General features: G+C 37.7%; 5 protein-coding genes across 5 annotated transcripts in view; 3 read left to right on the plus strand and 2 right to left on the minus strand.

Moving 5' to 3' along the window:
- LOC108572993 overlaps positions 1 to 3,299 on the plus strand; it is a 50,303-nt gene extending 47,004 nt beyond the window's left edge. The window contains 5 exon segments of the mRNA XM_017935340.1: positions 1 to 87; positions 381 to 490; positions 579 to 714; positions 833 to 910; positions 1,599 to 3,299. The exon segment at positions 1 to 87 is cut by the window's left edge and continues 12 nt beyond it. Coding sequence (XP_017790829.1) covers positions 1 to 87; positions 381 to 490; positions 579 to 714; positions 833 to 910; positions 1,599 to 3,093 — 1,906 coding nt within the window. The 3' untranslated portion in view covers positions 3,094 to 3,299.
- Positions 3,300 to 4,009: 710 nt separating this feature from the next.
- LOC108572994 (probable serine/threonine-protein kinase clkA) lies at positions 4,010 to 6,997 on the plus strand. Its single transcript, XM_017935341.1, has 3 exons — positions 4,010 to 4,030; positions 4,413 to 5,486; positions 5,993 to 6,997. The coding sequence occupies exons 1-3, from the start codon at positions 4,010 to 4,012 to the stop codon at positions 6,308 to 6,310; spliced, it is 1,413 nt and encodes a 470-aa protein (XP_017790830.1). The 3' UTR covers positions 6,311 to 6,997.
- A 309-nt stretch (positions 6,998 to 7,306) lies between these two features.
- On the minus strand, positions 7,307 to 11,391 carry LOC108572861 (UPF0553 protein C9orf64 homolog). The gene is made up of 6 exons (XM_017935179.1): positions 11,293 to 11,391; positions 10,890 to 11,105; positions 8,391 to 8,550; positions 8,094 to 8,219; positions 7,830 to 8,015; positions 7,307 to 7,545 (listed from the first exon to the last, which is right to left on the minus strand). Exons 1-6 carry the CDS (start codon positions 11,389 to 11,391, stop codon positions 7,307 to 7,309), a joined length of 1,026 nt encoding a protein of 341 aa, XP_017790668.1.
- A 3,038-nt stretch (positions 11,392 to 14,429) lies between these two features.
- LOC108572881 (F-actin-capping protein subunit alpha) lies at positions 14,430 to 16,204 on the minus strand. The gene is made up of 3 exons (XM_017935212.1): positions 16,002 to 16,204; positions 15,162 to 15,411; positions 14,430 to 15,075 (listed from the first exon to the last, which is right to left on the minus strand). The coding sequence occupies exons 1-3, from the start codon at positions 16,197 to 16,199 to the stop codon at positions 14,657 to 14,659; spliced, it is 867 nt and encodes a 288-aa protein (XP_017790701.1). The 5' UTR covers positions 16,200 to 16,204; the 3' UTR covers positions 14,430 to 14,656.
- Positions 16,205 to 17,290: 1,086 nt separating this feature from the next.
- Positions 17,291 to 24,744, plus strand: LOC108572862. Its single transcript, XM_017935181.1, has 19 exons — positions 17,291 to 17,375; positions 17,458 to 17,696; positions 17,888 to 17,997; positions 18,095 to 18,200; positions 18,909 to 19,141; positions 19,515 to 19,899; positions 20,070 to 20,605; positions 21,034 to 21,392; positions 21,544 to 21,775; positions 21,834 to 21,978; positions 22,045 to 22,263; positions 22,328 to 22,907; positions 23,002 to 23,188; positions 23,243 to 23,333; positions 23,401 to 23,492; positions 23,542 to 23,659; positions 24,140 to 24,338; positions 24,393 to 24,540; positions 24,627 to 24,744. The coding sequence occupies exons 1-19, from the start codon at positions 17,291 to 17,293 to the stop codon at positions 24,742 to 24,744; spliced, it is 4,182 nt and encodes a 1,393-aa protein (XP_017790670.1).
- Positions 24,745 to 24,872: the final 128 nt, after the last annotated feature.

Below are 24,872 nucleotides of genomic sequence, written 5' to 3' on the forward strand. Positions count from 1 at the left end.
CGACATCGCGACTCAGAGGCATCTGGACAGTTTGACGAAGACTGAACCGTTCGAGCCGTCGACGTTGCAGAATTCGAGTACAGAAAGGTAACGAAATTCGTGGAATAAGTGGCAAAAATAAAGCTAAATTTTTCAAGAAATTTCAACGTCGATTAGAGGTGAAAACGAACCTTTTCTTCTTGAATACGAAAAAAATAAGACATATGAAATTTTCTAATGAACGGTGAAAACGATTCGAGATAATTCGATTGTTTCGCGTGTGGAAAGTTTGACGGAAAGGTTCGCTTCGTAACGTCACCGCGATTGGTCTGCGAAACACCGCGAAGAACATTCTTCTCGCCGATGTTACTGTAACAATCCTTCACCATTCCACTGTGCAGCAAGTGCCGAGAGGCTGTGGCCTTTGCCAAAGCTGAATCGGCTTCTCACCAGTCCCTGCAGAGCAACAAATCGGAGGAAGACGTCCAGCTCGCTGCTCCTCCGAGACCAGGTGATTCAATCCTCCAATTTACAGTCGAAATACGTCGATAACACGGAGATCTTCTTTTTTAAATGTTTCTGTTTGTGATTAAAAATAGGTACAATCGCTGAACGCGAGCACAAAAAGTGGGAAAATGCTCCTCCTATTGAGAACAATCCCTACAGCCAGGAGAATATCCAGAAGAGGCTGTGGCAGAGACAGTACTCGAGAAGACATTCATCAGACATGCCAGGGTAAGTTTGAAGATTGTTTTGATATGATTTTTCTACAATATTTTAAATTTTCTACGATAGACTATTGTTTCTTCTTTGATTTTTCTAATTTTGTACGATGGACTATTGTTTCGTTCAGAATTCACACCGAATTGCCGAAGAGCAACGGAGCGGATTTGGATGTCGTGCTGACCCCCCACGAACCGGACTTTAAAAGGTAACATCCTTAAAGGAATTATCGATGTTTGTGTGTTTAGACGATACAGTGAATTTTTCATGATTACCGAAAATATTGGTAGATATCGAAGTCTTGAAAGTTTCGACGGGACTTGAAAGCTTGATGAGTATTCAACATCTTGCGAAACTTTCAACATTTTCGAGATCTATCGAAAGTATGAAGTCTCAAGATTCGAGACTTGTGAAGATTTTTGGATGTTTCAAGTGTCGAATTAGGTTCGAAGTGATTTAAATTTTTACAGTATCGAAAAGCTTCGAATCTCTTCCGAAATTGAGGTTTAAACGTCTCTCATTACTCACATTTTTCGTGATAAATTCGAAAAAAGTCGAACACTCTGTCACTCGTTGAACTTTCGAAAGTTTCAAGTATCAAGTTAGGTCCGAAGCGATTCAAATTTTCACGAATCTCTTCGAAATTGAGATTTAAACATCTCTCGTTAATCACATTTTTTATAATAGACTCGAAGAGAGTCGAACTCTCATTCATTCACTGAACTTTCGAAAGTTTCAAGCATCGAATTAGGTTCCAAGTGATACACATTTTCAGAATATTAAAAAGCTTCGAATCTCTTCGAAACTGAGATTCAAACATCTCTCGTTAATCACATTATTCATGATAGAATGTCACTCACACGAAACGATTTCACAAAACTTGGCGAAACACGCAGGTTCGGCAGGGACTACTACATCAACGACTCGAGAGGGTCTGGGAACGAGAAAGGTCGGAGATCAGCCGCGTCTACCTCGAGCAGACCAAGCAGCTCGTTATCGCAACGATCGAGCTCCACCGGAATGGCAGACCAGGATCAACAGGTGAGTTTCCAGCTCGAAAAGTTCGAGGAGGCTTCCCTGCGTAGCAGCCTTTCTAGAAGGACCTATCGCGATCCATACTCCAGCCCACACTTTGCCATCAACCCTCTTCTACACATGGAAGTCAACGAGTCTGCCGATACTATCCACGAGAAAACCGAGCTCTCTGACGAACGAACTTTAACCACAGATAACGATATTCTAAACTACCAAAAATATCCGAATTCCATGACAGAAAACGAGGAGAACCTAAACGAACGTTTTAGTATCCACGACGACGACGAATCTGTTGCAATTGACAACAACGTTCCAAAGAAACCGCAAGACTTTTCCTTCGTTTTAAACGAAAGAAAAGTCGCTTACAATCCACTGTACGAGGCTGAAGGAAACAGTCAAAAACCAGATGGAGATTCTGGGATTTATTCGGTTCGCACCAACGATCTGAAGGTTGACAAGAGGCATGAGGACAATTGGAGAAGATTGTGGGCCAACGAATGGCAGAATACCTCGAAGAACGATCAAATCTTGTTGTCTAACGGTAGAAAATACTGGAACTTCAGTGGATACAAATATCACACGTTTGGAGGGATAAAGAATTCCTTGGTCGACTATATGGAAGACTCCGACGAGGATCAATCGAAACCAGAAACCCCCAACGACACCATCGATATCACAGATTTCGGCAAAATGAAGTTCCAAACGTTCGGTGGGATAAAAGGTAACAAAAAAGTCGACGGAAAGGGAATTCCTATGTACAGAAGAACGACTCTAAGATCGTCCTTGAAGAATTTCAAATACACCAAAGGAACGAAATCCTCTCAGAGCGATTCTATCCTAGAAAACAAATCGTACGAATACGAAAGCGAGGATTCGACAGAAAACGAGGAGATAATTCCACCTAAAATCTCCAACAATTTCGCTGGAAACTCCAAGAGAAGGTACAAGAACAGGCTAAAAAAAACACGACCAAAGACGATCTGTTCTTCTTCCTGCGACGAGGACTGGCAAGAGGAGGACGTCCACGTTCCCGACAAAGTGATCATGCGAAAGTTCCTAAGAGACGCGACGAAGAGGATGAAATCACGTCCGAACTCCGACAACGATTCCACGTATTTTGTGAACACGTCGAGAAGAAAGGTGTTCGTCGACGGTCTGAGGAAGACCAGATCGCAAAAACAGCTGTCTGCGGACGACAACGAAAGTTTGAAGCTGGAACCGCCGATAGTTCCCGAGGTGTTCGAGAAAACTTTCGAAACGTTGCAGGATCTTCGTACGAAAAGTGGGAAAAACAAGCACAAAGAGCCGAAGAAAAAGCTCGGTGTGAGAAGCTTGAGCGATCTGACGATATGGTGAAAAAAGAAAAAAGTAGTTTAATCGAATTAAGAGAGAAAAAGAAAAACGACAAGTGGTCGATCTTCCAGAGCACACAAAGAAACGTCTATTTTTTATATCGATTTATTTAGCTACGATACACAGTGCCATATTATTAACCCTTCAACCTATAACAACGAGCCAGATTCGTGACAGAAATTCTACTCAAGATATGACAAAGAAAAATTCATCGTAATCTTAGCTTTCGTTTGAATTCGTAAGACTGAGCGTTGCTAAATGTAATTAATCTGTAACAGATTAGCACTCGTCACCCGATACAGTACTAAAATATAAAATGGCTGACGCTTAGACGCACAGTCGGAAAAGAAATCATAGGTTAAGGGGTTAACGAAGTTCCTTCGACGAATAAAAAAAAAAAAAAGGTGTCCTGAGTGAAATGTAAATTATCTCTCTTCTTTGATATTTCTCTCTCTCTCTCTCTCCTCCTGGTAGATTGTAGAGATCTTTTTATTGTACAGAGCAGTGTATATTGTATTTATCTAAAATATATTGTTTCCAAGTAACGTGACTTTACTTGAAGCGCATGACAATTTTCTCTAGCGGTGTAGGTCTACTCTTTGGCTCCTTACCGATTAATCAATCGCGTAACTAATTAGGATAGAAGATTATTTTTTAAACTCTTAACACACACACACACACACTGGCGAATATTTCTAAGAATCTCGAGAATTGTAAATAAAAAACTCTTGTGAATCCTTCTTGTAGATCGCACAATCTCGAGAGAACCTCGATCGTTCTTACTTGTATATAGTACCCGTAGATCGTAGAAAATGAAACGAACCGGCTGTGAAAATTTGAAAAAAAAAATAAATAAAGACAGACAATAAACGTGATATGAACGTTCTGTTGGTATGAACTCGTTCTATGCACATTGCACATGCATGATCGCTGCGAAAAATCTGTTTGAACGGTAAGTACCGTTTACATGCGTTTTCATTTCGATGCATGTCGACTAACAAACGATCTCGGGGGCTCTGCATGTTCCACGATCGAAAGGAAGCACTACGTGAAATAATGAAATTGGGGAAAAATAAGAAGAATACATAAGGTGTATCGAATTTATGTTATTATACTAAGGTGTTTGATTATTGACTAACTCCAGAAGATTCTCTGTAAGAAACTCCTTGATTATAATACGCATGGCTGTACAAAACGCTTGCACTCGAATAACACTAATCTCACAACAGCTGAAACACTAACTCCTGCCAGAAATTCCAACAACTTTGTGCAACTAAAAGTCTCCATCCATTTCGTTCGACCTTTAATTCTACTGGAATGATTGTCTGTTCCAGGAGGAGACTTACAAGGAGACAGAGTCGATCTTCAACCGTAGCAACGACGTGAAGAGCAAGGTAGCGAAATGGCAGAACAACAACGTGGAGAACAAGTATCAGTCTTCTGTTCGACAAAGCGACGTTTCGAACGAAGGTGAGAAAGGCAAGGAGAAGTACTCGAAGAAGATCGAGTGTCAGAAATCGTGGGAGGATCAGAGGATGGAGGAACTTTTGGAGAACGAGCGGAAGAACAGCAAGAACGAGATCAACGCGAAATTGAACAACCAAGAGAATTACGAGAACGCTGTTATCGAGACGAAGAAATCCAATTCCGACGATAATCCACGAAAGATCAAGAGAATCGACCTGAAAGCCTACGGATTTGAGAATGAGTTCTTCTCGAATAGAACGATCAAAACCTCCGCGCCTAGAGTGGTGAACAAACTGGATTTGAAATCGTTCGGTTACGACGATGGAATTCGTCGAACTCAGTCTAATATTCAGCTGAACAGTATAGGAAGCGACGAGTTCAAGCCGAGGTTTCTTCGAATGTCGAACAAGTCGAACTTGACGCGACGTAATGATTATGACAGTGATCGTCGTGATATGATAGAAAGTAATCGAGCTTCCGGTGATAGTAACCTAACTCAGAGCACGGAAGCTTTGAATAAATTCGAGGACGATGGGTATGATTTTGGGTTGAAGTCTGCGAAATCGGTGCCGAATATAGCCAAGTTTTACTCGAACATGAGCAACGAGGAGGACGAAGAAATGCAGGATTATAATCAGAATTCGTACAACGAGATTGGGATTATTAAGAACGGATCGGTGAAGAATGCTAATAATTACAAGGCGGAGAAGTGTAATATAAAGAGCAACGACTCGTCGATCGACGAGTCGGAAAATGACACGGATGTTTCCTCGGAGAGGGAACAGAGTAGTCGATCTATTGGAGATAATACTAAGAAGACTTTGAGCGACGAGGAGTTTGATAACAAGGTGCTTCCCATGCCGTCGGTGAGGAGACTCGCTCAGGCGTTTAGCAAGCAGACTGAGAATATTCCTGCTTCCATTTCGAAGGTACTTTTCGCGTTTAAATTTTTTAAATTATTGTCTCAATTTTTTTTAATTTTTCTACCTCAATTTTTTAAATTTTTGTGCCTCAAGTTTTGTAATTTGTGTGCCCCAAGTTTTGTAATTTCTGCACCTCAAATTTTGTAATTTTTGTGCCTCAAGTTTTGTAATTTTTGTGCGTCCATTTTTAAAATTTTTGTGCCTCAAGTTTTGTAATATCTGTGCCCCAATTTTTGTAATTTTTGTGCGTCCATTTTTTAAATTTTTGGGCCTCAAGTTTTGTAATTTGTGTGCCCCAAGTTTTGTAATTTCTGCACCTCAAATTTTGTAATTTTTGTGCCTCAAGTTTTGTAATTTTTGTGCCCCAATTTTTGTAATTTTTGTGCCTCAAATTTTGTAATTTTTGTGCCCCAATTTTTGTAATTTTTGTGCGTCCATTTTTAAAATTTTTGTGCCTCAATTCTTTTAATTTCTCTGCCTCGATTTTGATATAACAAGTGTCGTCTTCTTAGATCACGAAGTCGAGCAACGTGTACAAGGAGAGATCGTCGACGCCGGAGATCCAAATAGTGGAAACACCGCGGCAAATGCACAGTTTAACGGCGCGATCGCTTTCGAAGCAGTTTCGAGAGGGTCTCAGACAGATACCGAACAAAGTGACTTCACCACCAGCGAGTCACGTCGCCATGGAGCAGCCAAATATACCGGAGAACCAAACGGAAGTGGTAGCGGCCAAAGGCGATAACGTGTCGAACGACACAAATGTGATTTTACCCGGGAAACTAAAGTCGAATATAATATTCTGGGAACAGATGCAGAAGAAGAATTAAACACGCTCCATACGCTCGAAATTGGATTGAATTTTTCACAACGTCTCGCAAAATCAGAGTAGACTTAAGCCAACTTTTTTAGTAGATCGAGTTAAAAAATTAAGACGTGTAATTTGAGAGAAAAAAAATTTTTTTTTTTATTTCAACGTGATGGAAATCACTTTTGAAAGGTAAAATTCGGGGAGGTAGAAGATGTAGGTTAGCATCCTTGCTCAAATGTAAGAATGTTTAACGTCGTTTAAGAGGGGAGAGTCGATCAATTGCATATAGTAATGCAGGCTCAATGATCGATCGATTAATAACGAAGGTAAAGGCAATTGCATTTAACGTGATTGTGTGTGCCAAATGATGATATAAAGCAGTGATTGCCAAAGAGAACATTCGAACGTGATCCTTCGAGCAGCGATTTTCTTCTATTATTATTGGAAGCATGTTTCCAGCGAAATTTTATGAAAATTCTACGATACCACGATCGATAATTGTACATACACATCGCCTGAACATAGTCCGAAGCATCGAAATCGTTTTTTGTGTATATATAAAGAGGAAAAACGCTAATGTAGTCACAAAATTTTATACGTATAAATCTCCAAGTCTAGCGTTCCCATATATCGCTATTTATTATTTATTAACGTCCAAATATATATGTATACCGGTGTATATACGAATCACGAGTATAGGTGGGCAACGAGAAACATTCCTTTTATATAAGACATCAAAATTTGTATGGATTTAATCTTATGTTACCTGTACACTAAAAAAAAAATGTGCTATATCGATATTATATAAATATATTTACTACTAAAAAAAAGAAATAACCGTGTAGATCCATCTATTCACCTTTCCACGACATAAGGATAGGACACACACAAGGAGATTACCCAAAAAATTTGCTAAAAATTGCTCAATTTTTTATTCCAACATTTGCTTATACATGGATGTCTAAAATCGCTGTTTCAACGAGAAAACTCTCTGAAAACTACGATTCTGTGACAGTCAGTAATATATACACCTGGTTTTATGGAACGGTATGAACTCTAACTCATCAGCGTGCTCCCGTCGATAATCCCATAGGAAATGATCGATCAATATAGCGTTAATATCAGTTTCGTTCAACTTTAAATCAGGGTCACTCTCAATTAGAGCCTTCACCTTGTCGCTTACCCTTTCCACCGCTTCTATAGAGCAACCACGAATTTCAATCTCATCCTGGCTACCGTTTTCTAATTCTACATCTGCAAATATACACTGCAACCACTATTTTCTATCTACAACGTGATCCAGTGACTACTGAATCACCTGAAACAGTGAAGAGCAACCTGCAGCCTGACACTTATTTACTTCTAGCTGCCTGAAGTGACAAATTTTTACGTTTAGCCCAATGAAAAAGAACAACAAATGGTTTCAGCATAGATGATATTCTAAAAACAATATTATCAACAGTTCTCCATTTTGGTCCTGCTGCAAAAGAAGATTGCTCGTCGCTGATCTAAAGGAAGAAACTAAATAAAAGACTCACCACTCTGCAGTCTCTTCAGAAGATCGTCGCTGTAACGCATAGCACCAAAGTATACGAGCACCTGAGGAACGCGATAGTCAGCAAACATAGTGATGCAATCTATGTCCTTGAACGCACCGATTCCCTCTCCTTTGAAGCAGGCCCAAATATCGCCTACCAGTATCTGAGCCCTCTTGTAAAAGCTGACTGTAACAAAAAATTGGTCCAATTTATATTTCTTTGTTAAAATAAATTTTTTGAGAACGTTTAATATAGCACACTGACCTTCGTGTCGTGCACCAGCTACCTCGTAGACAGCCTCATCTCTGTACGACTCGAAATCGTCCGCTACAAGCTTGAGCAATTGCTCTGCTGAGCGTGAACATCTCTCGATGCACGTGGTGAAAGTACCTGCAATGAAAAAGAGGAAATTTGAAAATTTGTAAATTCTGCAAAAGGAATTTTATTTAGAAATTAGGTATCGTGGAGATACTGTGAATTTATGAATGGAAATATAAAATTTTGTTTCAACGAAGATTTTCGAAATTTTCGGAAATTAATGCGATTTCAAGACACACGTACCGTCATACTTTTCTAACAAAACCTTGCCAGTGTCTCGTAAGGATTTAACTCTTTCGTCTAACAGCGGAATAGGAATTTCGTTATCGCCTCGAAAAATTTCGTCCACCTCGGCTACCGTTATTTGAGAATAATACTTGGGATCGATTATTTCTTTCCCCTCCTATTTCGAGGTAAATGCAACAGAAAGACATACAATACCTATTGATAAAATTTCAACAATGATACGCACACTTGTCAAACAATTTTCAAAATGAGAAATTAGCCGACGAACAAATGAAATTAGACGTGCATATGGAAAGCGACAGAATGACATTTGTACATGTGTACTACGGAAAATTCTCATTGTAACCGTAAAATGTTATTGACAATTAAATTTTACATACGTACATTTGGGAACATCGATTCGTAGTGAACATGATGAAATCGGAGTGTGAGAAATATGCGATTGACATGGTAGCTCTCAGGAGACCCACGTGAGTACACGTGACTCAAATTAGAAAGATCAACATTTTTCATAATGGAAAATACATAACGTCTTGTATGCAAATTAGAGCGTTCGACAAGCTTTTCGAGGCAATTCCCAAGCCCAAAGGAGCGATCCCAAATTTTGGTCTGCCAAAATGGAAGGTAATGCCGCTGGAGTCGAAAATTCCCATGGTTCCTGGACCAGAAGGAGCTTATAACTTTACCCGACGTAAAGTTGGAAGAAAACTATGGATTTCTGCACCTCATGCTGAATTCAACTTGAGTGACCCTTATGGCTATGAGATAAAATGGACTTATGATTCACTTCATGACAAACATTTGGTTCCTTATTTCTCCAAACCGAATATTGTTCGACAATTGATCAAAGCTGGTCTCATAACGAAGGATCTGGATGCAAAGTGTTCTCTGAGGGATTACAACATGTACAGGAAGTATCTGAGAAGATTGCATTGTGATAGGATAAAGAATGAACTGAACAAGAGGACAAAATTATCTATTGAGGAAAGAGCCATTCAGTATGCACAAGAACAAGCAGAAAAGGAAATGAGAAGGTAATATGGAAAGTACGTATTGAGTTAAGTATAAGGATATGTTGTTTGAAAATGGTATAATTTTATCAGATTGAAAGAAAGAGATAGGATGATGGATTTGAGAAGTGCTATTATCAGAGAACATACCATAGCTGAAAAACTGAAGGTTAAACAACAGAAGCAGAGGCAGAAGGAAATGGAGGAGAGACTGCAGACATTGCTTGCTAAAAAACGAGAAGCTCAACATTTACAACAAGTCAAGAGTCGGGAACGCGCTGAAATGATTCAACAGAAACAAAAGGCTGCGGCGGATATTAAGCGGCAAAAACTAATTCAAACTTTGCTGGAATGGAGCAAAAAGGAACGTAGACGGAAAAGAATTGGGGAAATACGATTGATGCAAGAACAGGAGGAGAAACGTAAATTGGTGGAGCAGAAGTATGTGTCCAAATTAACAGAATATATTATACCAGAAAGTGAATACTTTTGTATGTTACCACAGATGGGAAGAAAGACAAGAATTTCAAAAGAAACAAATAGAGAAAGAACAGTTTTTACTGCAGTGCTTAGAAAATCAACGTGAAGATTTTATAACAGTATATAATGAAAAAGTGAATAAGGAAACAGAAAGAATGAAAAGTATGTGTTGCTAAAGTTACTGAAAATTTACATACATAAACTGTTAATCTTTTATTTGTAGAACTTTTTAATGATATGAAAATGTACATACAATGTTACTTGGCTAGAAATTTGCCTGGGCACAAAGAACAAATTTGTTGCAGAAAATACTTGAAATCGGTATTTTATATAAATTTGCACATGCATACATATTTCACATATAAATGTTACACTTCTACAATATCACTTTTAGGATGAAAATATTCCATTATCAATAAAAACAGCTATGAAAGATGATAAAACCAGTGATGTATCTAAGTTGTATGCATCATCCAGTCCAGAGAAGCTAGATAAAGATAGGGTAAGAGAATTTTCTGTATCTTTTATCAAAACTACAAAGTTTGCTGCTTACAAAATATAATACCAATACAAATATTTTAGCTAAAAAAGGAAAGAAGTAAGAAAAAGGGTATGAGCAGGTATGATGTCCAGAAAAAAGATATAACAGGATCTAAAATACCATTAAAATGGGAAAAAGGCAAAAAAAGAGCAAAAATGCAACCAAAGGTAAAAAGAAAGAAAATGGGCACACACAAAGCTGGAAGAGGTGGTAAAAAGAAAAGAAAAAGAAAAAAAAGAAGGAAAGCAAAAGAAGAAGAAGCAGATATTGAGTCAGAAAGAAAATCTGAATTAGAGACACAGCCAGAATCTGCATCTACATCAAAAACAGGAGTTTCAGAAGCATCAAGTGATTCTGCTTTTAGAGATAGATGCACATGTCAGGCAATTAGAGATGCCAAAAAATCTGTTTTCTAATAAAGGTAACTAACTTGTTTGAAAATAATGTTCATATATTTAAACTTACATCTATAGCTCTCTTAACAGCAGCACACAATGCAAAATATCCAGTTTGACCATTAACAGTCCACTTTGGAAAATCCTTTTTACTCCAAAATGAATAATTCAATGTATCTAAGAAAAATATCCAATCAACAGCTTTTGGATGTTTAGAAGAAGGATGAAACTGAATTTGAGAGAAATTGTTCACACTTATTACATTCTTCTTAAGACCTTCCAAAACCTGTACAAAACATGAATAATTTTAAACGTAATTATAACAAAATTTTTGTCTTGTTTTTCCAACAGTTAAAACAATATCCTTCGTATTTTTAATTTAAAATTGAAAACACATTGCAATATATTTGTACGCGTCGATGTATAATTTCGAAATAAAGAATGATTTTAAATAGTACTGTAAAAATATTTACCGCGAAAGCAAGATCATTGACACCTTTTTCTTCGACTGTAACATTCTTAGAAAGGGATGCTATTATTCTTGCGGATTCCTTTGGCATTAGACTTCTCATTGTTGAAAGCGTATTATTCAGGAATAGAAAATAATTAATCTAAGATGAAATTCCGACTTATAAACACTTAACACACACTATTTATGCTCCAATCGAGTCAATAATCACGTGATAGTACCCCGTGACCAATGATTCTTGGCGCGTTAGCAACGACTGCGTTGTAAACAAACATGGCTGTGAATGTCAAAATGCGTGAAATTGTTTTTTAGATTGTCCATTAACCATGTGAACAGATGATCACCTTGAAATGTTTGTATTAGTGTTTCGAAACTTTGTAATACGTGAAACCAAGGTAAGCATTTAAAAATATAAAATTATGTGGGTAATATTGATAATACTTTTTCAAACAATGCACAGCAGCACATGTGCACTATGATTGTTTACATTAAGCACGATAGTATTTTTTAGATATCCTAACACAAATTGCAAAAGATGGCAACAGAATGTAATTCACTTCAATACAATACGTGATATTTTATACTTTCTTTTATCGTTACTTCGATAAAGAGCTTTGAAGGTTACTTTTTATGACAGTATAATGCAAACGTCTACATTTATTTATCATAATTATCTATTTACGCAATAAAATTTGAAAATAAAGTCTATATAATACATTTTTTACGAGTTTTTTTTCTACCTTAAATAATTCCATAATTGTATTACCTACATTCATTGACATACAATAATCATTGCTGATTCAATGTACATATTTAACATTAACAATAAATAATTTATTTTATTCTTCATTGATGTGGAATGCTATTCATAGTAAAACAGATGTAAAATAAAATTAAATTTATTTCCTAATTGAACATAATATTTAAGTTGATAGTCCAAGTATAAAGTGTCATGTCACTTTATTTAATCAATCATAACATTTAATAATACATAATTTAACTGATAAATGTATTCTGTGTTTAAGTTTTTACATAAGGACATGCGTTTCTTATTTTACGGTACACTCGATTGTAGGTAATACCTAATTTTAGTATCATAGGCAACTATTTTCTGTAAAGTTTGATAAGATTCGAAACTTTAACACTTCATTTGTAATTTACATACGTAACACAAATTACAACGTTTAAATAATATGTACCATCATATTTACATATAAAATTTCATTATTGCAATATTTAGTATACTAATATTTTTTGTATAATATCCCTGCACAATTTTTTTAATTTTTTTTTCTCACAACTGATAAAATCATTTTATGACCTTATATTTAAATTGTTATGTATGTATTCTTCCAAAGGTTTCTTCCAAAAGTTATCAAATAGCATGATTAAATAAAATATTTTGAATTACGATGTAACTTACAAAATATGAATAATATTACAAACATGTTTCGAATCCTAAAGTCTGAAAAGTCAAATGGTAGTGTGCTTCATCGCATTCATTCATTCAAATAACATATGTACATAATACCCCCTCAACATAAAGTGAACAGATTAAGGCTCCAGCAGGCTATAGGCTACATTCTACAATGTACAATGCATTATGTACTTTGTTAGTTTCCGTTTTCGCATACATGTCTGGTTGTGTAATGTGTGGTAAGCGATAGCACCAAAAGATTTTTCAACATCATTATTTGATACAAATGATTCATACAACTACAATATGATCAACACAGAAATTAAGTTGCAATGATTAACATTTATTTTATTCAGTATTATTAAACTTTGCAACGTATTTGCCATAATAGACATACTTATCACAAAACAATATGTCTTAACAAAAATGTATAAATTTACACTTTATGAAATATAAAATTGGACAAAAATAGTAGGCCTTGCCCACCAATATTTGTTATGAATCAAGTTCATCTTTGTATACTTTGTGTATTGAATGCTATGAACACTTAATGGCATTCTGTACCAGATCGTGAATTGATGATAAACATACCTATTCAGTTTGATATTATATATTTTGACATCACCTGTGGCCCCAGCATGCTATTATATTTGTACATAGCATGAAACCAGTATGGTAATATTCATTTAAAGATATATTAAACGTGTTATTGTGCTTTTTAGGTGTTACAAGGCTTAAGTGTTAGAAAAAATTGTATTATTGTGCAACTAACGAATTGAAATTTTAATCACCACTGATTCAAATATTTTACGTCGATGATTTCATTAGGCTGACCGAACATGCACATGTTAGACAGCAATTTCTTTCCCACTGTGCAACACTTCTTATGCTATACTTTTTAATGTTGACTGTTAACATCATGATATTCATATCAGATAAAACAGAAGCATTTAATATTTTAATATTAAGCTTTAACTCCAAATTATAAACAATTTCACAGAATCTATGGAGTAGAATGATGTGTCCATCCAAATTATCAATAAGACAATAATCCATATAAATGATTGTAATGAATAAATTCAGTAAATGCAGCTCACCAGAAATGTTTACACTAAAACATAATTATTGCACGAGATCATGAGAATGTAATTGAAATAATTTGTCTGTTTAGTGTTAACAATATAGATTATTATCTAGTTGATATACTTTGAATGAATTCATTAAATACATTAATGAATTTCAATATTCCACTCCAGATTTTTCGCCTATGTTTGATTTTAGCTATCAATTACAAACTTGACATGGTTTGATTTACTAAATATAATTCTAATTAAAATGCTTACAAAAAGTAAGACCAAGGATCCCCGTTACCCCGTGAGTGCAAGTTATTAAATGCTAGTAATTTTATATGCAAACACCCATCCATTAATTAAAGTTTAATATATAAATCAATATTACTTTAAATACTGTAAAATAATGGACGTTTTCAACGTAAAGATGAGTGTTTCTAAACAATACACGAACCCTATTACGTACGAAATCAGCGTTACATCAAAGCATTTGCTGATAAAATGAATTAAAAAGTAAAATACAAAATAGTAAATATGTACTCTGAGCAGTTAGAAATCGTTAATATAGAACCTGTAAAATTGAGTAAAAAAGAAATAATATTGTAATGAAAACATCTATTTGTTTCTTTTTTTCTTTCTTTTAAACAATTGCTGGCTACGAAGATGTTCCATTTTATTGCTTTCATCTTGGTAACAAGATACATTAAGGGGTCCAGAGGAACCTTGAGTGGCATGCATGAGTTTCAGTCAAACATGTTTAACCAAACTTTATATAGCATTGTTACATTTGCTCCCATGCACATCACACCTCCAGACTTCACCCATGCAGCAAAATGCGCTTTTTAATTATTTCTCTTAATATTATATAAAAAAATCTATTTCTATTGACTTTTAAGCTCTTTGCCAATACTGTACGATACAATTTTGTTCCAGTCAATTTTCGTTCGCATAACAGGTAATTGCCTTCGTAAGGCTTTAAAGGTTGTATCAGACATTGTTTGGTAGTTTTCCGATATAGCTGTTTGATAGTCATTTTCCGATTCCTCAACGAGCCGTATTAATTCCTTCGCTGTTTGTTTCTCATTTGAGATTGGTAAGCTTTCTTTTACTTCTTTGCTACTGACCAGTTGTACATTTCCATCTTCATAGTAATGAACTTGTACTTTAAGGCTACCTCTTAATTCTGCATTTCCAGAACTTGGACTAAAACTTACAGTCCATACAGAACGCCAACGGCCGTTCCAAAAATTTTTAGGTTGAAATTGATGATCTTCCATGCAAGCTGTTAATGTAATGTTACCTACACAAACGAATATACCATTCTTTATTTACAATTATCATTTTGGAATAATCAGTACTTAATGAAACTTGAGAAAGCAATAATACCTCCTTGACTTTTTCCAAAAACTGAACATGCACCATGTCTATAATGACTTTGAGTATAAGTTGTTATTTCATCTTGAAGAGCCGATCTCCAAGGTTCAGCTACAGAATCTGGTTCATATGGTTCATAATCTTGTGCTTCCTTTCTAAGATGGTCATATTTAAAACTTTGCTTACTACGAGCATCATAAAACCTTTGCCCTCCTAAGTCATTGTGTTCCGTTATAAGGGCAGGATGTTCGCTTCCTTCAATCTAAAGTCACATATAAAGCAAATTAATATATTTAATATAAGGTTCACAGATTGTGTTCAAGTTACCTCGAAGAAATTTTGTCAGCTAATGCACTTGCAACGATTTGGTATCTAACCTTAACTGAACTGAATCTAACCGATACAATTATGAAACTAAACTTGTTTCCAAATTACAAAATGAGATCACTACCAAACGAGAAAAAAGAAATTATTAATAATCAATGCTCAATATTTTCTGTTAAATCCAGCACGAAATGTAACTAAAATTAACCCTACAGCAGCCTACAGTTTCGATCGAAAATTCACGAATATTTCCACGTAGCAACTGCTATATACCAAATCGAGGATACTTTAGGTAAACAATCACACCAATCAGGTGAACATTATCGCGTTCCAATTTCACTATAAAGTCAACGTCACCTGTCGAAATTCCGAACGCGTGTTGCCCAATTAGGAACGTTACTAGACGTTGAAATTCGATCCGACACCTCCTTGAGATATTACGATCTTCGATTACCACAAATACTAAACGATACCCCGCATACTATCATAAAAAATTGTAAAAGTTCATCAGATAGGTCGATGATGTACCTTAACAGGCGTGAGCTGATCCTTGTTGTATTGGGCAAATGCTCCGGACGCACCCTCCTTCAACAGGTTGTCGTTGTTCAACAAGACTCTCACATCATTAAAAACCTCGTTGAATTCTCCCGGTGGCGAGTGCAGTATAAAGTCCGAAACTATTCGTACTTTTTCTTGATCAGGAATCACATCTCCATCCGCCGCCATCTTACCTTTCCACTGGCACGCACACTCCGCGATGTCAAACCAAGGTTAGTGCAGTGCAGGTTGTACCGGCGTATCGAAGCACTGCCCCATATACCCGGTGACGCATCACAAAGGGGATACGTATCTCTGTTCTCTTAATCAACTCTATGACATATATTTTCCTACATTTTCTCATATTCTAACGAAACAAGTGTTATAAACCTGTACAGACGACACATACGTACCTCAATAATAATTCAACGATAACATCAATTTTTACAAACAGCAGTTATATATAAGTCACATTTAGTTACTTTTATTCGTTGAAATTTAATTATAGAATAGAAATTGATTTTTAACATTTTTCCATGCTGTAGCAATATAAAATTGTGTATCTACGTACGTGGTATGATTATCATAAGTTACATACGACATGAATTGTCCTCTCTGATTGAAATAAATTCGAAATATTTAACAGTTTATTCGATACGTTCGTTTTATTTGAAAAATTGTCTCGAATAAGGTACGAAAAATAAGAGAAATATGAGATAGAAATCGAGGTAAATCTCGATCATAAGACCCAGAGACAACCACTGTGTTCAACGAACCTTGGCGAGCATAACCCTCGAATAGCATTCATAGTTTTGTACACGTTCACGAACAGGCGTGGTTTCGTTACAGACCGATAACACGTTTTATCAAGATATTTCTGTCGGTTCGTGTAAAGACTCGTACACCGAGAAATCATTTCTGATTGAAAGATCGCCGCCGGATATGTCGGTTTGCCCGCCAAAATTTGAACGCCTCTCGAAACGAGAGAAAAAAGAGGTTCGAGCTTAAAGCAAACGTAGTGCGCATTCGCGCCCGAAATACACGAATCTCCATTTATGGCAAGGTGGCTTTTCAATTTTTAAATTTGAATATCAATGCGGATTTGAATTGGAACATTTTAAAATGAAAAATTTCTAAATTTTTCGATAAAAATTGTCGAATTTCTAAATTTTTACATTTAATCGATGTAAAAATTGGAAAAAGTTGAAAATACGTTGTAAATTTATGGAATAATCTAATTTAAAGGTAACTTCCAGATAATACAGTAGAATTTTGCAAGCATGGCAGACGATCCAAATCGAGATATTTTACCAGTAAGAGATAACTGCGTGGACACTTGTCGAAGTAGCATAGGGCTGTACATAGGTTTGTAAAATTCACAAAATTACTTTCCACAACATACGCAGTTAACTTTTCAACTTCTAATATTGAAAAAAAACTATTAAAGATCCCAGAGAACGTCATATCGTGGCAAAGCTCGATCGTTACCAGTTAGAAGACAGGTATTTACGATTGCTGGAAGAGGTAAATCACTTAAAAAAACTGTCAAACCGTCAAGAGGATAAGATCAAACGATTGGCGACAAAGCTAATGAGAGTGACTGCCAATCCAAGGCCGTGCGCCGTTGCTTTAGACGTTTACGAGGATAAGAATAAAATAATCGCTCTTGAACTCGAGAATTGCAAGGTGAGAGTTGAATCTTTTTACAGAAAACGAAAAACTTAACCGTGAAATTCCACGAAATAGAAAAAAAAAGAAAAATTAACCTTGTCGTAAGCTAGCGTATCGATGTTTAATTGAATGGTAAACAGATTGGATACAGTTTCAAATAGACAACTGCTACAACTAATCAGATAGTGTTGCAATCGATTTTCCAGTTGAAAGATAAAATCTCGGTGCTGAGGAATCAACTGTTGAGTCACACGATAGGCGGTAGATCGTCATCGAGAAGTCGTAATCCCCAGGCGAGGCCGTCGTCCGGACGCATGTGAGTGGATAGCGTCGTATTACAAACGATCCGAGACGATCTATGATTCACACTACGCGTATCACGATAGATCACTGAGTCGAGATCCTTGTTTTAGAACGTGTCGAAGCGAAAACAGCCGTACCAGGGTATCGTCATGTCAGTGCATCGCTGAGACAGGGAACGACGACAGTGATGCGCAGAATAATCTCGATAAAATCGAGGTAACACGATCGATGTACATATATTTCGTTCACGCTATTCGAACAATTTCATTTGTCATTTTTATTCCAGGTACTTTTGTCAGAAGGATAAGCAATTAAAAACAAAAAATAAATGGAACATTTATTAACCCCTTAACTTGCACGCTCGAGTTAATTCGAGCGCGCTAAACAGGCCAAACTGTGCACACTCGAGATAATTCGAGCGGCGTTGTATTTGATGCTGCTATAATTTTTCACACTCGAATATATTCGAGAATTGAAAATAACAATGTGAAAGCTAAGAAAAAGAATCGTGTTATTGATATTTATCATTTACATAGGATTGTAAGCTATAATACTTATTTATTCGAAAATAAAATATAGCCTTTTTCCATGGAACAAAAGCGCAGTATATCGAAATTGTCCACTAAAAGAAAAGTTGAATCAGGAGTGATAACAAATGGAAACCTTTGAGGATGTCGATGTTCTAAAGTTTGTTTTTTTTACATTAAAAAAATTGATTTTTTTTGGCCGGTTTTTTTTACGTGAATTCGTAGTCACGTCAGTAATTTTTTGTTGCTTGAGAATATGTGACTTTATTGGTTCACGGTGTTTTGTAAATGCATACATATACGAGTCTATCGTTCTTCAAGGGTTAAGCCAAATTAGGTTCACTCTTCGTTGAAGCGTAAATTACAAAATCCTCAAATCTGTGTGCTTTCCTAACAGGAACTGGAGGCAGAGAAGAAAGAAATGTCTAATCGGATAGGTGAACTTGAGAAAGAACTGTCTACTTGCACGGCCGCCAACCAGAGGGAGAAAACCGCGGAGAACGTGGAGTACATAAGAGTCTGGCGACAAATGAAGCAGCTGAACGATAAACTAATAGCCGCCGAGAACGAGAACGAGTCGTTGAATGTGCAAATCAACGATCTGAAGAGCATGCTCGAGGAGAAGACGAAGTACGCTCGACGTCTCTCACGCGTCACTCGTGCACACCGATGTCGCTAGGCAGCACTCGACTAGCTCTCTCTCTCTCTGTGAATCGTGTTCACCCATTGCACTACAATTTTTTTCTTCTTTTCCGTATCTCATGATGACACTCTTGCGTTTTTCACGTCTATTGTCCACGTTTCACACGTTCAACTCCTCGAAAATTCATCGAATCGTCGTATTATTTTTTTTACAAAATGTTTCTTCTCGCGTCGTAAAGTAAATTTCACTTCCTGCAACAGTATCCGACGATCCTGTGAATAAATGTCACGCGCTGCCCTCATTTGTAAGATAAAGGCTGAGAGGCTGCAACAAAAACGTAAATCATAAATATGCAATTAGGAGCAACGAGGAGATCAGGACGGAGCTGTTGACGGAGAAGAAGCGAACGGCAGAGATGGATGAGCAGATGTTGAAGGCGAAGGACTCTCAGCTGTCGTTACGAGAGAAGGACGAGCGGATAAAGGATCTGGTGAACGAGGTGAAGATTCTGCAGCAGCATAACAACGAGCTCATCGACCTCAGCTCCAAATACGGCGAGGTCGAGCTAGAGAACAAAGAGCTGAAGAAAAAAGTGACCAGGCAGCTTCACGATCAGGAAAATTTGAAAACTGCGTTCAACACGGAACAGGCGAATATCGTGTCTCTGCAAACATCCAACGAACAGTTGTTTGGGAAACTTCAAGAGCTGCAGAAGAACATAGACACTTTAACGGTACAGTTAACGGTCAGTGTGTGTAACTTTTTTTTATCACTCCTTCGCTTCCTCGATGATGTAAACCTTGAAGTATTCATACTCAAAAGTAATTTCTTAAAAAAACAAAATTTGCAAATTTTACCGTTTGAATCTAATTAACAAGAATAATTATTAACGAGAATATTCGTGTTGTTTCACAGACTTTCCAGAATCAAACAGAGAAACAGGAAACGTCAAAGGAAACGCAGATATCAACAAAGCAGACCGACATGAAGAAATCAGCTGCGGCTGATAAACACGCGTCGTACAAAGATACCGCTATTCAAGCAGAGAAGTGTAGCAAATGCTGCGAGGCGCTCGAGAAGATATTGCAAGCGGATATTGTCAATAGAGAAATAAAATGCAGTAAATGTTGCAACGATAGTCTTCACCAACCGTCGAGAATCGTTAAAATGATGGACAATTCGTCGCAGACTGAGAATAATACAGTTAATTCCGGGAATAAGAAGGATCAAGGATCGTCGATCGCGACACCGAAGAAACAAAAATCGAAGAAAGAAGAATCGCCGACTGTGACACAGAATGTGGAAGCTCCAACGAACACAGAGAATTCTCTGACACCGGAAACGATGCTGAAGCTGTTGGAACAAGCGCAGATTAACAGATTCTCTCAGAAAAAAAGCACGAGCAACGGTGTGGATCACAACGAGATCCTGGATCAAAATCAGAGACACAGGCAAGTTGTCTCACTTGAGAAACTGCTCTTCGGCGATTCTGCCTGCTGACAAAGACTGTTCGATTATATTTATTACTTCGATGATACGTTTAAACTTATCCGCGTATCAGCCAGGTTTTAGTTCGATACGGAATAGTTAATTTTTAGGGAATCAAAAGTATTTCGAGGAAGTACATCGTTCTTCCGAATGAAATAGTCAAATAATAGTAACATTTGGAGCTTCCGGAGTCGTCAAAAGTATGCGAGTTTAGGAAGATTTCTGTATTTGAATAAGTTTTATAGTTAATTATGTAATAAATTAAGAATATATATACATATGCATTAGAATTATATCATAAAACTATGTTCAACAAATTCATTAAACCTTCACCTTCCTCTCCTCTGTAAACATCGTCTCCAGAAAATGATCTTCAGACACTGTGTTACAGCGACAGAGAGACAGAAAACGCAGCTTTTCAAGCCAGATATCAGCAGCAAGAGATGAATAAAGTCACGAGTGGCCCTCGACCTCAAGACAAGCAATTAGCAGATCCCAATAAAATTCTATCAGTTTTGTTTAACATTCTACAAGAGTACTGTTCACCATGCAGCACACCTAACGAAGTCAGCACGTTGTATCGAGAACCTGTGTTGATGAAAGACGTGAATAACAACATCGATGTAGCAGCTCAAGTCTCGAGCAGCATCTTACGAACCAGTTGCAACGCGAGAAAATTCTGTTCGAGCCCGTACAACAAACTACGACCGGATAAATTCAGAAGGAAATGTTTCTCAGGTGTTAAGAAGTGTACATTAGAGATTTTTTGAAAATTTTTCTCTATAATTACTCCAAAACATCGTAATAGATAGGAACATAGACGGATAAGTCGGTGAATTGCTCCTGAGCTAATAGGCACAACTCACACCAAGGCAAAAATAATATAAAAAAAAATTCTCAGGTGTTAAGAAGTATAATCGTCCAGCAAAACCTGTCGAGACCAACGAATGCAGCTGTAACAGCTCGATGAAGTGCAACGCGAATTCAGATTGCGAAGGACGTTGCTGCGGTGTGAAAAATATGGAAACAGCGAAGAAGAATGTCTCGAAGAACTTGAAGATCGATCCTTTCAACAATGCTGTCACTTTCTCGGAACATTTGACGAGAACCTTGGGCACGACCATCGTTCCTCGGTAACGAACCTCCAGGATCTCCCGAAATTTCGTGAGGCTCATGTGTCTTCTTTTGAAGTCAGTTGCAGGACGATTCCAGCGTGTACAATTCTTGGGAGAGACGTAAGTCTGTACCGATGACCAAGGAGGATGAATCGTTGCACGAGCACATTAGGCAGTTGGATAAATACAGGAACATCGTGAACAGCGTGGCTGGAATTCCAGTAAGCTGAAGTTTCTCTAACTTCGAATTAGAAAAATACTTAAAAAATCAAGGATTAAACGTTCAGTTGCAAGAAATAGTGGATCACGCGAAAATCACGGACACGATGCTATGTAAGAATGATCATGAAGCATCTGAGTCGCAGATGAAGTCTTCTTGCAGCCTCGATTGTGCAAACGAGTGTATGGATACTTCAAGTTTCGTATCAGACACTTTTCCAATGGTAATCGCGGACGGCCAGGGTCTCGTCGAACTCCACATTATATCCTTGCAGCTTTCCACTTGTGTTAGTATGAGATGATAAATACTTCTTTAATAATTTCTTCAAAAATATTCTATTAAATGTCTAGGCTGGACAAATCCTCTATCGCGAAGGAGAGATCAACAAGGTGTCCTTGTTCGTCAGCTGGGACATATGGAACCAAGAAACAGCTTGCACTCCTACTTTGAAGTGTCCTAAATTGAACTTCAATTCCTCCTTCGTCTATCGAATCTCCGACCTCTGCTCCTTCTTCAGCTACGTTCTCCAGGAATTCGTGATCTTCGAGGTGAACGTGTTGCACGAGGACAGCGATAATTACCTGGTAGCCAGAGGGAGGTTGAGCATCAAGGATATACTGGATTATCCACAGAACAAGTTGCACTACATTGCACCGGTGAACAGCGTGGCTCCTTGCTCAGTTGGAATGAATTTTGGACAGTTGTCGATGTGGGTCAGGCTGAGCTGCGACGTGGAGAAAGTGGAGGATTTCAAGAGGAAACGAGGGATACGCAGTGCGCCTATCGAGGAGAGTATTGCTTCAGAGGAAGCAATGATCAGGTCTGCGAGGGTTATCGCAGAGCCAAAGAGGAAGCATGTTCAAGTTGTGTCTAAAGAGGTTGTTTCTAAGCAGGATGGTCAGGCTAATCTGGGCTTTATGGGCGAGTCAAGTAAAGAATGAAATATGGTTGTGATTTATAAAGAATGTGGAATATTAGGGAGAGTTGTATTTAGGTGACACTTCTGGAGACCTTCCAATATCAGCGATACAATCAATTCTCGATAAAAGTTCTCTAACCGTGGTGAAGGAGAGCGAAGAGGAAGTAGAGCATATGCTGTCTGAACAGAGACAGATTGGGAGCAATATAATTCATCATAAAGACGTTTTCCCCAGTGCACTAGAATGGGGAAGTCCGTCTGATGGTACAACAAGGGATCCTTTACGAGACAGGTAGTAGAACGTGTCTGATTTTTCAATGAAAAAATGAAGAGACGTGATTTGTAGCATAATACCGAAGGAGACTGTAGATCTGTCGAGACCTGAGCCTGAGATGAAGACGTCGAGCGTGATGGAATTCAATGCTGTCATATCTAACGTAAGATTCTGATAATCTCGGTTTAAGTTTCTTATTTTTTGAACGATCGAGTTATGAAAATTTATAGGACGAACAGAATGATGCGGCAGCGAATATGTCCGCCAAGACAGAATCGATCCACGATCTGACGAACGTGCTCTCGGAGAAGAATTGGGAAAAGTATAAACACCGGAGCATGCTCACGTTTACCGGCACGTATGATAATTAGCCGTACATTATCCGCTCTCGAGGAAACTAAACGTATTTATAAGAGTGAATTTTGGGGGTCAGGTATCGAGGGCGAGGAACAGGACAGTCTCGAGTCTCTGAAGGACGGTGTACGATTCGTAATTTCTATACGCTTTCTTCTTAGGCTTGCTGTGGATGAGAGATAATGCGGTGATGCTGTGCAATTCGATTTATATTTCTAACGATGCAATGCACAATTGTTTGGAATTTTCAATGACGAAGCGTCACCAATGCGAAATTACATCGTTCAACTCGTCTGCATCAGGCTTTAGGCCACTTTGAATGAGATACAGGCGCCTGCAGGACACAATTTTCATGTAATCTTTCAGTGCGATACTTAGGCCCATTATTGAGGCGTCCAGAGCAACGCGGGTGTAAGAAGGGTCCTAATACAGCAGGGGCCCTCAAGCGGTGACCGTTGGGCGCCCGTCGTTGGTCGCGGGCAAAGCTAGGGTCAAGTGACTTTCATCGCACTGAAACACCACACGAAAATCGTACACCGTGTGCGCCAGCATCGCGCTAAAAAGACCCTTATAACTTACCGAAATTAACAAGAATTTACGAAACGATAATTACAGCCGTTGGACAAGGATATGATAATCATCGAGGTGGTGAGCTTAACCATATTCCCGCAGACAAGCTTGATGCAGAATAAGGAATATCAGTTACTTTACATCGAATACTGTTTTCTGGGCTTTTGCGGGGCCGAGATGGAAACTGTCTCCTTGCAGAAACCGCAGCCACCGAACCAGCAGTTGGCGTACAATTTTAAGAGAAGTACGTGAACAGTTTTCACGAGGGAATTGGGAAATAGAAGTGTGTCGTTCGCAGGGTTTCTGGTGGACGAGGAGAAGCACACGTTGCAGAATAATATCCTACGCGCGATGCTGGACAAGACTGCCAATCCTAATATAAAGTTCATCGTAGTTTGCGAACCGCTTCCTGACGAAACTGACACGAAAGAATGCGTGGAAGTAGGGTGAGAGAAGAGATGGAAATTTTTCTCCAATATCCTATCAATCCCAAATTATCATTCACTCTGTCTCTCTGTAAAATGGTGATTAGGTTTGCTAACTTTAATATAAGAGAGTATGCACTGATGGACAGCGAGAAATTCGTGTCACTGCCGGTGTACGATCCTGATGAGAACGAACAGATTGGTTTGCTCAAGGTAGAACGATGAATTTTCACAGTCTGTCTATTCCAACGAGTGATATTCCTTCAAAATTTTTTAACAGATCTGTGTGTTGGGTCTCCATACGATACGTCAGTATCTAGCAAGGCGAGAATCGGACTTGTGAAAAAAGAAAT

The sequence above is a fragment of the Habropoda laboriosa genome, unplaced genomic scaffold, assembly GCF_001263275.1.
Source record: "Habropoda laboriosa isolate 0110345459 unplaced genomic scaffold, ASM126327v1 scaffold102, whole genome shotgun sequence".
Lineage (NCBI taxonomy): Eukaryota > Metazoa > Arthropoda > Insecta > Hymenoptera > Apidae > Habropoda > Habropoda laboriosa.